Consider the following 13,425-nt stretch of genomic DNA (forward strand, 5'->3'; position numbering starts at 1 on the left):
CGCTGCGGCCTTCTCCCATTGCCTGCTGTGAATATGTCTCCGTGGCAGTTCCCCGGGACCCAGGGCTAGGGTACCTCCCCATCCCCAGCAGACCAGGGACAGACCCGAGCTGGGGCCTCAGTGACAACACTGCAGGTGGGGAGCTCTGCTCTCCTGGGCTTCTCCCCTCCTTTGCCTCCTCCGAATTGAGCACTTGGACACGGGTGCAAGGAGGAAAAAGAGCGCTCCTTTATTCCCTGTGGGAAGGACTGCTCGGGAGCAGCCGGTACCTTTCCTGAGGGTAGGCTCTGTCTTGAGGCCCCTGCGAGGCCAGGGCAGTGGTGGGGGCACTGCTGGCCCCGTGGACAGGACAGGTCCAGGCGGGGGCTACTGCCCCTTCCTTAAAGCTTCTCCAGGTAGGAGCCAGGGACAAAGCCACGCTGCCCGTTCCGTTGCACTGTCCACCAGCCATCCTCCCCTTCCTGGATGACCTCCAGGATGTCCCCCGCAGAGATGTTCAGCTCGTCGGAATTCTGGGCAAGAGAATGAAAACGCATCTGGCTGAAGTGGGCCTGCTGGGAGGGCCTTTGGTCAGGCGTTCCCCCAACCCCAGGCAGTAAATGCCAGCCTGTCTCCCAGATGGGCTGTCAGCTGAGACATGCTGGCCTCCTGGGGCTGCAAGACACGGCCACTCTGGGCTAAGGCAGCCCTGGAGACATAGGGTGTGGGGTGCCTCGTGGGGCTCAGCCTCTTGTCCCCTCTGGTTTGTCATTGTGGGCCTCCCACACGACCTGGGGCTTCTTCCCCTGCTTCACCTCCCTGCCGCTCCCTTCTTCCCCTCCCTGCTTCAGATGCTGCAACCTAGCAAGTCAGGTGTGTTTGCCACGCCCGCACCTCTGCTAGCCCTTGCCATACAGGCACACCATCATTCTCCTGGGCTGTCTCCCTGTCCAGGGACCAGGCTTCGGGAGTCAGTGCAGCCCGCCGAGCCCCGAGGAGATGCTTGGCCTCAGTCCCAGTGGATCTGGAGTCCAGCTCTGTACTCCCTCACCTCAAACTGGGAGCAGATTAGACTCTTTGGGGATCTGGGCACAGCTGCCCTGTGGCTCCTTTACTCATCCTCCCCTTGTGGGCTTCAGAAAATCAACCCCGGCACAGCTGAGGGCCTCGTTCCAACCATGGCTTGTTCTGGGCGCCCGTGGTCACGGAGAACAAGGCCCTCACCTGTGGGTGCAGAGCCTGATCCTCAGACCACTTCCTCAGATAGCTGCAGCTCTGCCAGCTGCTGCACACGTGCACACCTGCCTGTATACCGCATGTGCTTGTGACCAAGGCCCTTGTGCCGTTCATCAGCTTTCACTCAGCACGTCCGCACTGGGCCCCTCCCAAAGGCCAGGTGCTGTTCTAAGGGCACCCACCCCAGCCCACTCAGTGCATGTGCCTACGTGTGAGCACACCCTTGGGCATGCTGGTGCCCTCCCAAGGAGGGGAGGGCGGGGCCTCACCTGGGCTGTGTAGTCATAGAGCGCCCTGTAATCCTGGGCTGGCAGGGTGTGGGGTCCTGGCGCCTCCTGCACAGCGATGGCGGCATAGACACCCTCATTCCGATCAGAGGTGGGAGTCAGGGTCTCTGTGGAGGCTGAGAGCAGGGTGAGGCTGGCACCCGCCCCTTACAAAGAACAGTGGTCCCTGGAGGCCCCCCCGACGTGGAGCTTCCCCAGACTTGGCCCAGCCTCTTCCCAACCCCTAACCTCCCAGCTGTTGGAAGGCCCATCTGTGCCAAGTAGGCATCCTCCCCTTCACCGCAGGTTGACAGTTGTCACCCCCAATTACCTGCAGAAGCTGCTGACGATGTTGTTTTGGGACTTCCATGCAGCAGCCCAGAGAACCTGGGGACAGGGAGGAAAGCAGGTGAGTCAGGGTGGGATGGGGGGAGTAGATGAGGCAGGGAGCCCACAGGGCTCCAGGGCTGGGGTTGCCCCTAGCCTCCAGGCACAGATATGATTTATGGGGTGCCCCTCACCATGAGGACTCCCTAAAGAGTGGTCCAGTGGCTCTTGCCCAGCCGCACTCTCTCAGTCCCTCACCCTGTAGACGTCTTCTCAGTACCTGCTCCCTGCAGGGCCTAAATGGGGGCTCTAAGACCTCTGTGCTCCAGGGCCCAGGCCCTACACCCACCAGGCCCCTGCTCCAGCCTCCCCCATGGGCAAAGGAGCTGCCCCCTAGAGCTTGGCCCACTCACACCTCGCTAGGACCTTCACCAGCCTGGGCAGCCCAGCCGCTCCCCGACCACACAAAGTGAGGTCCAGGAGGCAGTGCTAGGCTAATTCACCCCTTCCCTCGTGCCTGGCTCAGACCTGGACTGAGCTGGACTCATGGAAGTTTGTTGAATAAAAGAGAGAAAAAAAAGGCAAGAATCAAGAGGCAGAGGCAGACACTGGGGTACCTAGTAAGGAACCAGATGTGGGTGCCCCGAAGCAGACAGTGCTAAGGGCTAAACGAGTAGAGGCTGATGCTACTTCCCCTGATCAGGAAAGGCTTCCTGGCCTGTTGGGGTCAAGCCAAGTCTGCAAAGACTCAGCTTTATCAGGTAGAGACTGGAGTGCAAGGCATTGCCGGTGAATGGGAGAGGAGTGCAAAGGTGCAGATTGTACAGACAGAGGAATTTGGGAAGCGGAGTGGACCAGTTTGGGGTGTATAGGAGATAAGACTGAAATAGGGACAAGGCCAGACCCCCCAGGGGTCTTGAGTGCCCAGTAAGGGGCTGGGCCCGTAGGAGGCTGCCCTGTAGTGCCAGGTGGGACACAGAGACCTTTCCCAGGGTGGGAGAATCCGGGACCCCCGCCCCCTTGCAGGGTTTGTGGAGCTGAGGGCCCAGGATGGAAACACATGGACAGGCATGCATGGACTTGGCACACGTGGGAAGGCCTGATGCTACCTTGGGCCCTGCAGACTTGGTGCCTGTGGCATTCCTGCCCCTGCCAGGTAGGGTTAACCCAGCAGGGCTGGGGCTGGAGGAGCAGCTCGTCGAGGCTGTGTGTGCCAGGGCTGTCTGCGCTTTCGACTCCGTTCCTCCGTCCACTCACTTCCTGGCCAGTGGCCCCTGCCCCTCCCCAGCCCTGCCTGGCTTCTGGTCCCCACACGGTGGTCCCTGCCTGTCCCCTGCAACAGCCAGGCCTCTGCTTGTGCGACCTCTTTCCCTCTTTATCTTTCATCCTCATCAGACCCCTTTCTGTCCTTTCTTGATACTGCCCCAGGTGAGCTCTTCTGTCCCGTTGTTTAAGTGACCACCTGTGTTGGGATCTGGGTCCTCACTGGGAGTGCAGGGAGGTCTGAGTCCCCTAAGATTTTGGAATGATAGCGAGGGTAAGAATGCCCTTCTCCTGGGGTTCTTACTTTCTCAGGGTTCCCAGAGGAGCATGCCATGGTGCCCACAAGCCTCTGCCTCCCAGGAGCCTTCCTGCAGGGCAGCTCCAGAGGCCTCAGAAATGAGCTGTCCTCAGAGGACCGGGAGCCCGTCACCTCCACCCCACCCGCCTCTCAAAGGCAGGGCCTTCTCTGCAGTGGGTTGGAGGGAGGGAGGAGGTCACAGAGGCCTGGGGGGTGGGGGTGGGGCGCAGGCACCATATGAAGCCCATGGATGCTCCTAGATGTGCACAGTTGGGGAGCTCAGGGAACTGGCTCCTGGGCAGGGGGGCTCCCTGAGCAGGCCATGGCGCTCCCAGTGGGCTGTCACCATCGTCACCCAAGGCCTGAACCAAGAGGGTCCTTAGGTCTGAGTCTGCCCCCAACACGCATAGGCCCCGGGCCTAGAGGAGGTGTGTGACTTGTGCAAGTGACACGCTGGGGCCTGACACCAGGACCCTGGCACCTACCACAGCCAGGCCAGGGAAGGGGCCCTGGAAAAACCTGGAGAATTCTCCAAGAGTACTGGCTGTAGGGCCTTCTCCTATGCTCTGATCCCGTGCCAGTGGGAGAGGGTTGCCACTGCAGCCTGACTGTCCAAGGCTCCAACCAGGCTAGCAGCAGAGCCCAAGGGGTCAGCCAGCCTGGGGTTTCCCTGGAGCTCTGAGCATAGTCGCTAGTGAATAAGGGGGCTGTGATTCTTTAATGCCTAGGTCCCCTCGGGCTGAGGGTGTCATGAGATTAGATTGAACCTGTCTTGTCCCCGAAGAGTGCCCAGCACCTAAACCCTGGCACCAGGCACATAATAGATGCCCAATAAATACATGTGGAAGAGCCAGTTGCAGGAGGAGAGGCTGGCCTCCCTCCCTGGCAGCCCCCGTTCCCCACCCCCGGCCCCACCCTCTGTATCCCGTCCGGCTGGCACCCAGCAGGCGGCTCACCTCTTTATCATGCCACAGGACGGCTGAACACCAGGGCTGCTGGACAACGGGGCAACCTCCCGATCATAGTAGTTCTGGTAGGGCACCGGAGCTGCAGGCAGCAAGCGCATGAGGCCCAGGGTGGCAAGGGCAGGGCAGGCAGGACCTGTGCCACTCGGCACCCCATCCTCTCCCCATCCGGAGACCCAGACTGGGGCCCCACCTTACCATCCTTGCCCTGGCCACCTTGGTGCTTGAGGACGGGGCCCGCTCCCTTCCTAGAGATATCTCACTGTGGGCAGCACCAAGACCGAATAGTCTAGACTCAGGATTTAGTGGCACCAAGCAGGCTGGAGCAGGTGCTCTGGAGAGGCTTCCTGCCTCTGTCCCCATCCTCATCTCCCCCTCCAGTGTCAGTGTTCTTAAGCTCTGCTCATCCTCTATCTTGGATGAGGCGGCAGGCTAAGGACCCAACCAGGGGACTGCACTGTCCCTGACCCCTTCCCTGGGCCTGGCCAAGGCTTCTCCACCCAGAAAGGAGCTGTGAGCCCCCCGAGTTCTGTCCTGGCAGCTGAGGCTCAGAGAACCTGGGCCAGGCCGAGGGAAGGCGGGCCTGGACCCAGAGGCTGCGCTGCCAGTATGTGGGCCTCACCTGGGGGCTCAGTGCCCGTGCTCTTGGCCTGGATGAAGCTGTCTATGTCGGCATCCACACTGCAGCCTTCTAGCGTCACTCGCACCTCTTCGTAGAGCTGGGGGCAGGAAAAAGCAGAGGCTGAGGGGCCAGGCCTCACCTCCATGCCCACATTGTCAAGCCTGCCCCCACTTTGGGTCTGAACTCTGACCAGGGGCCTTGAGGTGTAACTGCCCCAGGCCTGCCTGAGGGGTTAGAGCCCTGGCTGACAGCTTCTCCTGTTTCCGGAACACCTACTGTGCACAAGTTCCTTTGCAAGGGATTTACCCCACTCCTGTTCTCTGAGGTAGACACTGCTTCCTCATTTTACAGATGAGGAAATTCAGAGGAGAGTGACTTGCCCAAGGTCACAAAGCAGGAATTCAGTGTGCTGGGCTTTGGATCCGGTATGAGAGGATTCAGAGCCCACACTCCTTCCTCCGCTACAAGGAGGTCACCAGGTGGGCTCAAGTCATTTGGAGAGAAAACCCCCAAAACTCCTCACCCCATAGGCAGAAGGGATTAGGCAAGTAACAGCAGCGGGCATCAGGGAGTCAGGGCTGCCATGAGAGAGGGAGCTTATGGCTCTAGGACTGCAAGGCCCCTGGCAAGGGAGGTGGCGGCCCCTCTCTGCTGAGGAGGACCCACCCAGCCCACCAGGCATGTAGAGCTCAGTAAGGGGGAACCAGGACACCCTGGAGATGTCTAGAGACAGAAGAGGGACCGGACCTTGGCTCTTGCATGCGCCAGGCCTGGAGCAGGGCAACCGAGGGTCCCCCAGCCTCTCTGCAAACCTCTGAGGTGCTGTGTCCACCTCCCTTCCCCATCCCAGCAGAGGGAGCATGTGCTCTGTGGCTCTGATAGCAGAGCCAAGGCCTTGGAGCAGGGGTGAGCAGAGAGGGCAGATGCCAGGGTAACCACAAAGCCCAGTCTGCAGGCAGAGAGGCTGTGGCCCTTTGTGGTACTGAGCTCCCTGTACTCGGGGCCTGGGGCAGCGGCTCAGCGCTGAGGTCAGAGACCCCCGAGGCCAGGGCTCGGACCACAGAGGACTAGGTATTTGCTGACAGGCTCAGGTGGACCTGGGTGTGCCGTTGCTAGGAGGCTGACCTTTCCTCACGCCCCCCTCCCACTCCCTACCCCTCCCTGCCCTCAGCCCCTACCTCATCATCCTTGACGCACTGCATAGAGAGCTGGTTGCAGTGCACCCACAGAGCATTGCGGAGGATGGTCAGCCGGTCAAACTCTTGCAGCTGAAAGGCCTGGGGGAGAAGCGGGGGCGGCGGGGGCTGCTGCAGGGCTGGGCCAGGCCAGGCCCCACTCAGCTCAGCTGGGGCTGACCAGCCAGACCCCTTCTGCTGAAGCCAAGCCGAAAGGAAAGACTCTTCCTGGGCATCCCCACCCCCACCTCTGTGCCAGCTCCTGAGGCTTCTGGGGAGGGAAGTTGAACTGCGTGTGGGCTTCCTGCCCCGTCCTTCCTCCAGGTGTGGGGGAGTGTACCCCTGGGGAGTGTCTTAAGAGGAGCCCTGGACCCCGAACCCTGTCTCCCAGGCCCTGCTCATCAGCAGAGCCCAGGGAAGCTATGGGTTTTGTCTGAGCCTCAGTTTCGGCTTCAGCCAAAAGGGGTGAAGGATGCCTGCCTGCAAAAGGGGACCCAGAGCACAAAGCCAGGCGGTGAGCTCCCCGGGGGCAGGGACCCAGCACAGGGCCTGTGGAGTGAGTGGATGAGTGAATGAATGAAGGAATGATGCCTTTCCCGCAGCACTGCCTCTTTTCCCCCCCGTGAAGCGGCGGGAGCGGGGACGGGCGTCCCTCCCATTTCGTAGCTCGGGAAGCAGCCTCCACGCCGGGAGTGTCTCACCTCACAGGTGGTCCGGTGCTCCTGCTCCCACTCGCCCCGCACCTTCTCCAGCTGCTCGATGTTCTGCCTATACACGCGCTCTGGAAGCACAGGCAGTCCTTGGGGAGGCCAGTGGCCTAGACACCCCCCACAGCCACCCCTTTGCTCCTGCAGTGCCCCTGCCCAGAGTGCCCTCCTCCTCCTTAGAGAGACCTGCCCTGGCTGCTGGTGCTACATCTGAACGCTCGTAAGGGCCAGCCACTGTGCTACTGCCCTTAGGGTGACTCTCAGCTCCCCCTGTGGTCCAGCTGCCTGGGGCTGGAGCAGAGCCTCATACACCCAAAGTCAGAATCTGGGCCTGTCACCATCCCCAGGTCCCACCGTCTCACTTTCCAGATGGGAAACAGGCTCAGAGAGGGCAGCCCTGGAGGAGGGGTGAAGGGGAGCATTGGGAGCTATCGGGCTGGGAAGCCAGCAGGCTTGGACCATGACCTCTGTGCCCCCAGCCAAGGGAGCAGCTGGGTCCTGGGAAAGGCAGCGCTAGCAGGAGGGAGAGCCTTCCCAGGGAAAGGGAGCAACGGAAAGCTCTCTGTCCTAGGAGTTGTGTCAGCAGAGATAGGGGTGTTGGGGTCTTCTGGCATCAGGAGAAGGATAGAGGAGACAGAAGCCCAGAGAAGGCTCTGATGGGTTTCAGTGTATGTAAGAGAGAGGTATGTGCGATGAGTGGGCCTGTCTCCCTTGATGGTGGCTGTGAAAGTCCTGGGCCCTGGAGCCAGATGGCTTGCGTTCAAATACAGTTACTACCACTTATTGGCTGTGTGACCTTGGGCAAGTTAATTAACCTCTCTGTGCCACAGTTTCCTCGTCTCTTAAAAAAAAGGGGATAGTAATAATGACCACCTTGCAGGATTGTTGTAAGTGTTAGTTAAAACATGCAAAGCACCAAGAACAGTCTTGGCAAATGTGAGAAAACGAATGGTTTCGTTTTACTTGCATAAGTATGGAAATGAGAGTGATGAGCGTGACTGTGTCCCCAGGGTGAAGGCAGTGTGCTGTGGGGGAAGGGATGTCCAAGCCACCCTACCCCCTAGGCTGAGGAGGTGGGCTAGCCACGTACCTGCCTCCATGGCTGAGTCCTTGCACTGCTTGGCTTTGTTCTGGCTCTGAAGAGACAGAGGGAAAGCAGCATTGAAGCCCCGCCCCCGGGAACCTCCCAGCCCAGCCCTTGGGCTCCGAGTTTCCCTGGACAACCCTGAAGGGACTCTGTCATCCCCTCTCTGGCCACACAGGGGGACACTCAGGAGCCAACTGTGGGCAAGTTCCATCATTAACTCCAGCCTCACCCTACAAGGGCCCACAGCCTGGTTCCAGTAAAAAAGGAATAAAACAGAAACCTGCACTTCATGCAGGTACATGTGAAAACTAGATGTTGAGACCTAAAGGGAGAAATGTAGACCAGGGGCCGGGCCCTGGGGCCCCACGCCCACTGCTGAACCCACTGGCTGAGGCTGGAGCTCTGTCCCTGACTTGCTGCCACCAACTCACCTGCAGGCCCCTGCCCTCTCTGGGCCTCAGCTTTCCTGTCTGTGCAATGGGCAAAATGTGTTCTTGAGCCCTGGCATCTCTGACACTCCCACCCTGGCCAAGAGGCCAGAGTAGTCAAGAGCTTGGTTTCTGGACAACCTGGGTTTGGGTCCTTTCTCTGTTTCTGCCTGGCCCTCAGACCTTGAACAAGTCACTTACCATCTCTGGGCCTGTTTCCTGTGACATGGGCCTACTGAGCCCTTCTCCAAAGGGTTGTGTGAGGGTTAGCATCTGCTCTCATTGCCCTGTGAGCTCTGGGCCTGGGCTGCAGTGGGCCTGCTCTGAGGAGTGGGTCCTTGGGTGCAGCCTGGAGATGGCAAAGGGGATCAAGCTGACTGTCTATCTAGACCCTGAGATTCTAGGAAACCCATTTCACAGACAGAGGGAGGAAGGTTCAGAGCGAGGTGAGCAGCCAGGATATCCCAGATGCAGACCTTGCCTTGGAGTGTCTGTGGCACCCCTTCCCTCCCTCCCCGCCCTGCCCCAGCCCTGTGACACCACATGGCCTCAGGGGCTCCACGCACCTTCTCCACCTGCTTCTGTTGACCATTGGTGCTAATGCGCTCGAAGGCCTGCTCGGCGTCGTCTGCATCTCGGCACTTCTGCTCATATGTCTTCTTGGACTGGGGGGGGTGTGTGTGGAGGGGCGTGACTTGGGGGCCCCAAGTGAGGCTCCTGAGCCCAACCTCCCTTCTCCCTGTTGGGGGCTGTGGATGGGTTGGGGGCCTCCTCACCAGGGACAAGGATTTGGGGGTCCAGAATGGAGATGGAGAAGGGAGTCTTGTTCCCAGGCCCCTTCCCAGTGGGGACAACGTAGCCCTGCCCACAGCCCCGGCCTCTTCAGAGGTGTGGTCGCATCAAACCGCCAGCAGGGCCCTTAAAATGCCATGCGTCATCACGATGCCAGCCTCCGCACACGTGGTGGAGCTATTTTTCTCCTTACTCAGTGAACTAGGAGACACAGCTCAGGGGTCCCTTCTCCCTCTGCCCCTGGAGTCCCCAGCTGACAGCCTGGATGACCCTGTAGACCGCTGTCCGGGACTGGCTGCTTGCCCATCAGTCAGGAGCCCCCCAAGGTCAGGCCGTGGGCCAATCTGCATGGCACCCTGGGAGCAAGTGCAACACCAAGAACCCGACAGGCCACTGTGCCTGTTGCTGGATGGAGGCCTGAGGCATCCCTGTCCCAGGTGCCCAGTCCAGGGCTCCTGGCATCCACACCCTGAGCCCTGCCACCCCTCCAGGCCTAAGACCCCAGCGCTCACCTCCATGGCCTTCTTGTGGAGCAGCAGCTTGCTCTTCTGGACACGGTCCATGATGGCCTCATACTGCAGGGGACGTGAGGCTCTGAGCTTGGGGCGTGGCCTCAGGACACTCCCTTAGGTCCAGAGGACGGGGTGTCCTTGGGATGAGGCCCAGCATTCCTTCCTGGCTCTGAAGGGGGTGGTGACAAGATGCCCTCCCTCTCCCTCAGCCTGCTCTTTCACAACTACTGCTCAGAACAGAAAGCTAGAGGAACCCGGGGCATGGATACACATGGTGTATCCTCTCCCTGCAGACCCCAGCCAGGACTTGGTCTCTTGCCCGGGAATACCCAACCTACCTACGTGCACATGCGCACACGCACGCACGCTGTCCTTCACTCACAAGCCTCTGTACCCACTCAAAGCCATCATACCCCGTGTACCCACGCGGGCACACACACGCACACAGAGTTACACACACACACACACATAAGTAAACGTCAACAGGCCCCCACGCTCCCCCTTGCATATACACAAGGCCTTCACAGAGCAACCTCAGACACCACTCACAAGTACACATACGTACACTCTCCCATGTCCGCCACACACAGCCATGGGCCCTGTGTACACACCCCAGACTTGGTCATGGTCACCCACTGGTGCACACGGGGCCCCTGCACCTCCACCTCGCCTCCCAGGCTCCTTGTACAGATGGAGAGGATGGAACTCGGCCTGGACAGAGATTGGCTCTAAGGATAATGGGAAATGAAACACCTCTCGTGTTGGGGCTGGAGCCGGTTCGTGCCTAGGGTCTCAGTGGGGCCGGTGCCAGCGGGGAGACCTCGAGAAGCCACCTGGTCACACACACACACACACTGAAACACATGCACATGCTCACAGGTGTGCAGAGGTGTCCTCTCATTCTCCTGGGTGCACACCCACGTCCATACATGCACATGTGTGCACACACACCCAGGCAGCCTTCCCCGCACACTACATCACGGCTGTCCTTCGCTTGTGGGAGCCCTGATCACACCCTGGAACTGTCCCTCTGTCCAGAACAGCTTTTTCAGACATCACAGCCCCACTGGCCACAGGAAAGCTCTAAACAGCCATCCTGGGGCCTTGCTGTCACAGTAGATGCTCTGCAAGCAAGTCCCAGCTCAGAGGGGTCGCCTGCTGCAGCTCCTTAAGGCTGGGCCAACTTCTGGGGCTGGCTTGGAGGACCCACTGTCTGCTCAGGAACCCAAATTTAGAATCGTGAAAGCCTGAGGCCCCAGCTGGCCAGATGGGCAGACAGGGAGTACAGCCACACTAAATTTCTGGGGCCAGAGCTACTAATCGGAGCCAGCACCCTGCCTGTGAAGACTGCAAGGGGCCTAGTTCTGGGCTGGGTCCCCCAAAGCTTGGGAGGTGGATGTAAGTGTCCCATCGCACAAGAGGGAAACAGGCACAGAGAGGGTAAGTGGCTTGGCCGGGACACCCAGTCCCAGCCTGGCCCCAGCCATGAACTGTTGCCTTCTGTCCCTTCACAGCTCAGTTGTGTGGAATTTCCCATTTTCAGTTCTTTGGACAGTTTACAATAATGCTTCCTCTCCAAGCAAGAAGTGCTCCTGTGCCCTGGCCTCTCCCACCCTGTCTAAGGCACCACGCTCATCACTAAGGCCCTGAGAGGCTGATCATGTGTCCGTACCTGCCTTCCCAGAGGGCCACGTGCTCAGCCAGTCAGAGAGTCTCAGGCTTGGGAGGGGGCCCTGGGACACAGGGGTCACCAAGCCCACCTCCCATCCAACCTCTGCAGCTTCCCTGACAAGTAGCCTCCAGCCTCTGTTTGTATACCTCCCATGATGGGGACCTCAGTTCCTCTCCATGCAATCCCTCCATCTAGGGACAGCCATACCCTACAGATGGGTGAACAGTACCTTTGGATGCTGAGGTAGGCTCGGCAGCCCCCACTCCCCACAAGCTCTGTCTGTTCCCCTCAGCCTCAGGCAGCCCTGCAGAGTGGCTGCAGTGACTGACTCCCAAGTCTTCCTTTTTCCCAGGTAAACAGCCCTGATCCTTGGGCTCAGGACCAGTTTCTGGTGACTCCCCAACTTAGGTTGCCTCCTTTGGATACCCCCAAGCTGTCATGGACCCTCTATAGCCTGTTGTGGTAGGATGATCAAAAAGACCAAGGTCTTTCCCTCTTCCTGGCCTGAGACAGCGCAGGGGGAAGACCCCCAGTGGGGCTTTCAGGCCCGAGAGCTGGGCCCTGGTCCCAGTACCAGGTGTCTGTCCACAGTCCCCTCTCCTCCTTCAAATCGCCATCACCCGCAAGCCTGGGGTGCTGCCCATCGGGAGAGCCCGTCCCCTACTGCCTCCACAGCAACAACAGCCACCGCCCACTCGAGGCCCATCCCCACGCCCCCTTACCTTCCTCCTCTGCTCCTTCTGCCTCTCACGAAACTCCTCCAGGCTCCGCAACTCCTCACGCAGGGCCAGGGCCAGCTGGATGTGGGCGCTGCCCACGTTCTCCATTTCTGGGGGTGGAGTAAGGACAGTGGTCCCCGGTGTCAGACCTGGTGGGCCCCAGCCACTCACATATTTGCCCCTGCCTGGGCCAGCCCACCCCAACCCCACAGCTCATCTCTGTCACCCCCAAGTCCTCCACCAGCCTCGACTCCTGGCCAGCATCCATCCATCCCCAACGGTGGGGGATCTGGTGTTTCCAGAAGGTCCTGTCACCCTGCAGCCTGGAGTGGGGAGCAGGCGGGACTTACGCTGCTTCAGAGAGTCAAAGGAGGCCCTCAGGGAGCTGCAAAACAGAAAGACCAGGGTCAGCAGGAGGACAGTGCAGGGGAACCTGAAGTCCTGGCTGGGCCCGGGGACTTTTATTTTGGTGGGAGGGCCCTGGCTTACTCACACACACTGACCTAGATCCCAGGGACCCTCTAGCCAGACTGTGAGCATCCGCTCAGAAATCAAACCTCCCACTGTGACAGAATGCTCTTGGCTTCTGCACATCTTCAGGGCCCTGCCTTGAAGCAGGAGAGGGTGGGGTTCAGACCTGGCAGGTGGCCTGAGGACATTTTGGAGGGGGCTGTGGGGGAAGAGGGGGACAAGCAGGGCAGAGGTGATGGAGGGGAGAGATGTAGGGGCCTTCGGACAGGATGAATAGGAGGTACAGGTGAGGACAGTGAGAAACTGAGGGGCTCCCTGGTCCCTGGCTAGGTGGCTGGGTAGATGGTGGTGACACCTCTGAGAGGGGCCCAGGAGGGAAAATGGGGAGTTACTTTAGGGTGCACTAAGCTTGGGGTGCCTGAGAAAACCCAGTAGGAGGAGTCAGGAGGCACCAGGTGGCCAGTCTGAAGCAGACATGCAGACACTGCCCACTCCAGAGAGGGCACCAAGGAGAAAGGAAAGGGAAGGGGCTGGCTGGGCATAGGAGGTGTGAGGGGGTTACGCCCAAGGGTAGGGTTGCCAGATGGAGCAAATAAAAATACAGGCCACCCAGCTAAGTTCAAATTGCAGATAAACAACAAATCGTTTTTGAATGTCAACATGCCCCATGTAATATTTGGAACACACGTAAATTTTAAAAATATTTGTTGTCTATCTGAAATTTAACGGGGCATTCTGTATTTTATCTGGCAGTCCTGCCAGGGGGCTGTTTCCCAGAGCTACCAACGGAGTTGAGATCTGAGCAAAGATGTCGGAGCCCACTCAGGGCCCAGTCTTGTCTGCTGCTCAGAGCAGGACTGACGGTAAAGTGCCTCTCCTCAGCCCATCAGCTCTCAGGGGCAGGGG

The 13,425-nt window shown here is 59.6% G+C and overlaps 1 protein-coding gene across 3 annotated transcripts in view; it reads right to left on the minus strand.

Annotated features, from left to right (window-relative positions):
* Window positions 1-204: 204 nt before the first annotated feature.
* PSTPIP1 (proline-serine-threonine phosphatase interacting protein 1) overlaps window positions 205-13,425 on the minus strand; it is a 39,940-nt gene continuing 26,719 nt past the window's right edge. For all 3 annotated transcript variants that reach the window (XM_067754776.1, XM_067754782.1, XM_067754792.1), the window contains 12 exons: window positions 12,399-12,433; window positions 12,052-12,158; window positions 9,658-9,720; window positions 8,920-9,018; window positions 7,929-7,974; window positions 6,833-6,912; window positions 6,135-6,233; window positions 4,957-5,053; window positions 4,326-4,416; window positions 1,813-1,868; window positions 1,485-1,618; window positions 205-512 (listed from right to left, as the gene is read on the minus strand). In XM_067754776.1, coding sequence (XP_067610877.1) covers window positions 381-512; window positions 1,485-1,618; window positions 1,813-1,868; window positions 4,326-4,416; window positions 4,957-5,053; window positions 6,135-6,233; window positions 6,833-6,912; window positions 7,929-7,974; window positions 8,920-9,018; window positions 9,658-9,720; window positions 12,052-12,158; window positions 12,399-12,433 — 1,039 coding nt within the window. In that variant the 3' untranslated portion in view covers window positions 205-380. The remainder of the gene's footprint in view (window positions 513-1,484; window positions 1,619-1,812; window positions 1,869-4,325; window positions 4,417-4,956; window positions 5,054-6,134; window positions 6,234-6,832; window positions 6,913-7,928; window positions 7,975-8,919; window positions 9,019-9,657; window positions 9,721-12,051; window positions 12,159-12,398; window positions 12,434-13,425) is intronic.

The sequence above is a fragment of the Pseudorca crassidens genome, chromosome 1 (assembly GCF_039906515.1).
Source record: "Pseudorca crassidens isolate mPseCra1 chromosome 1, mPseCra1.hap1, whole genome shotgun sequence".
NCBI lineage: Eukaryota > Metazoa > Chordata > Mammalia > Artiodactyla > Delphinidae > Pseudorca > Pseudorca crassidens.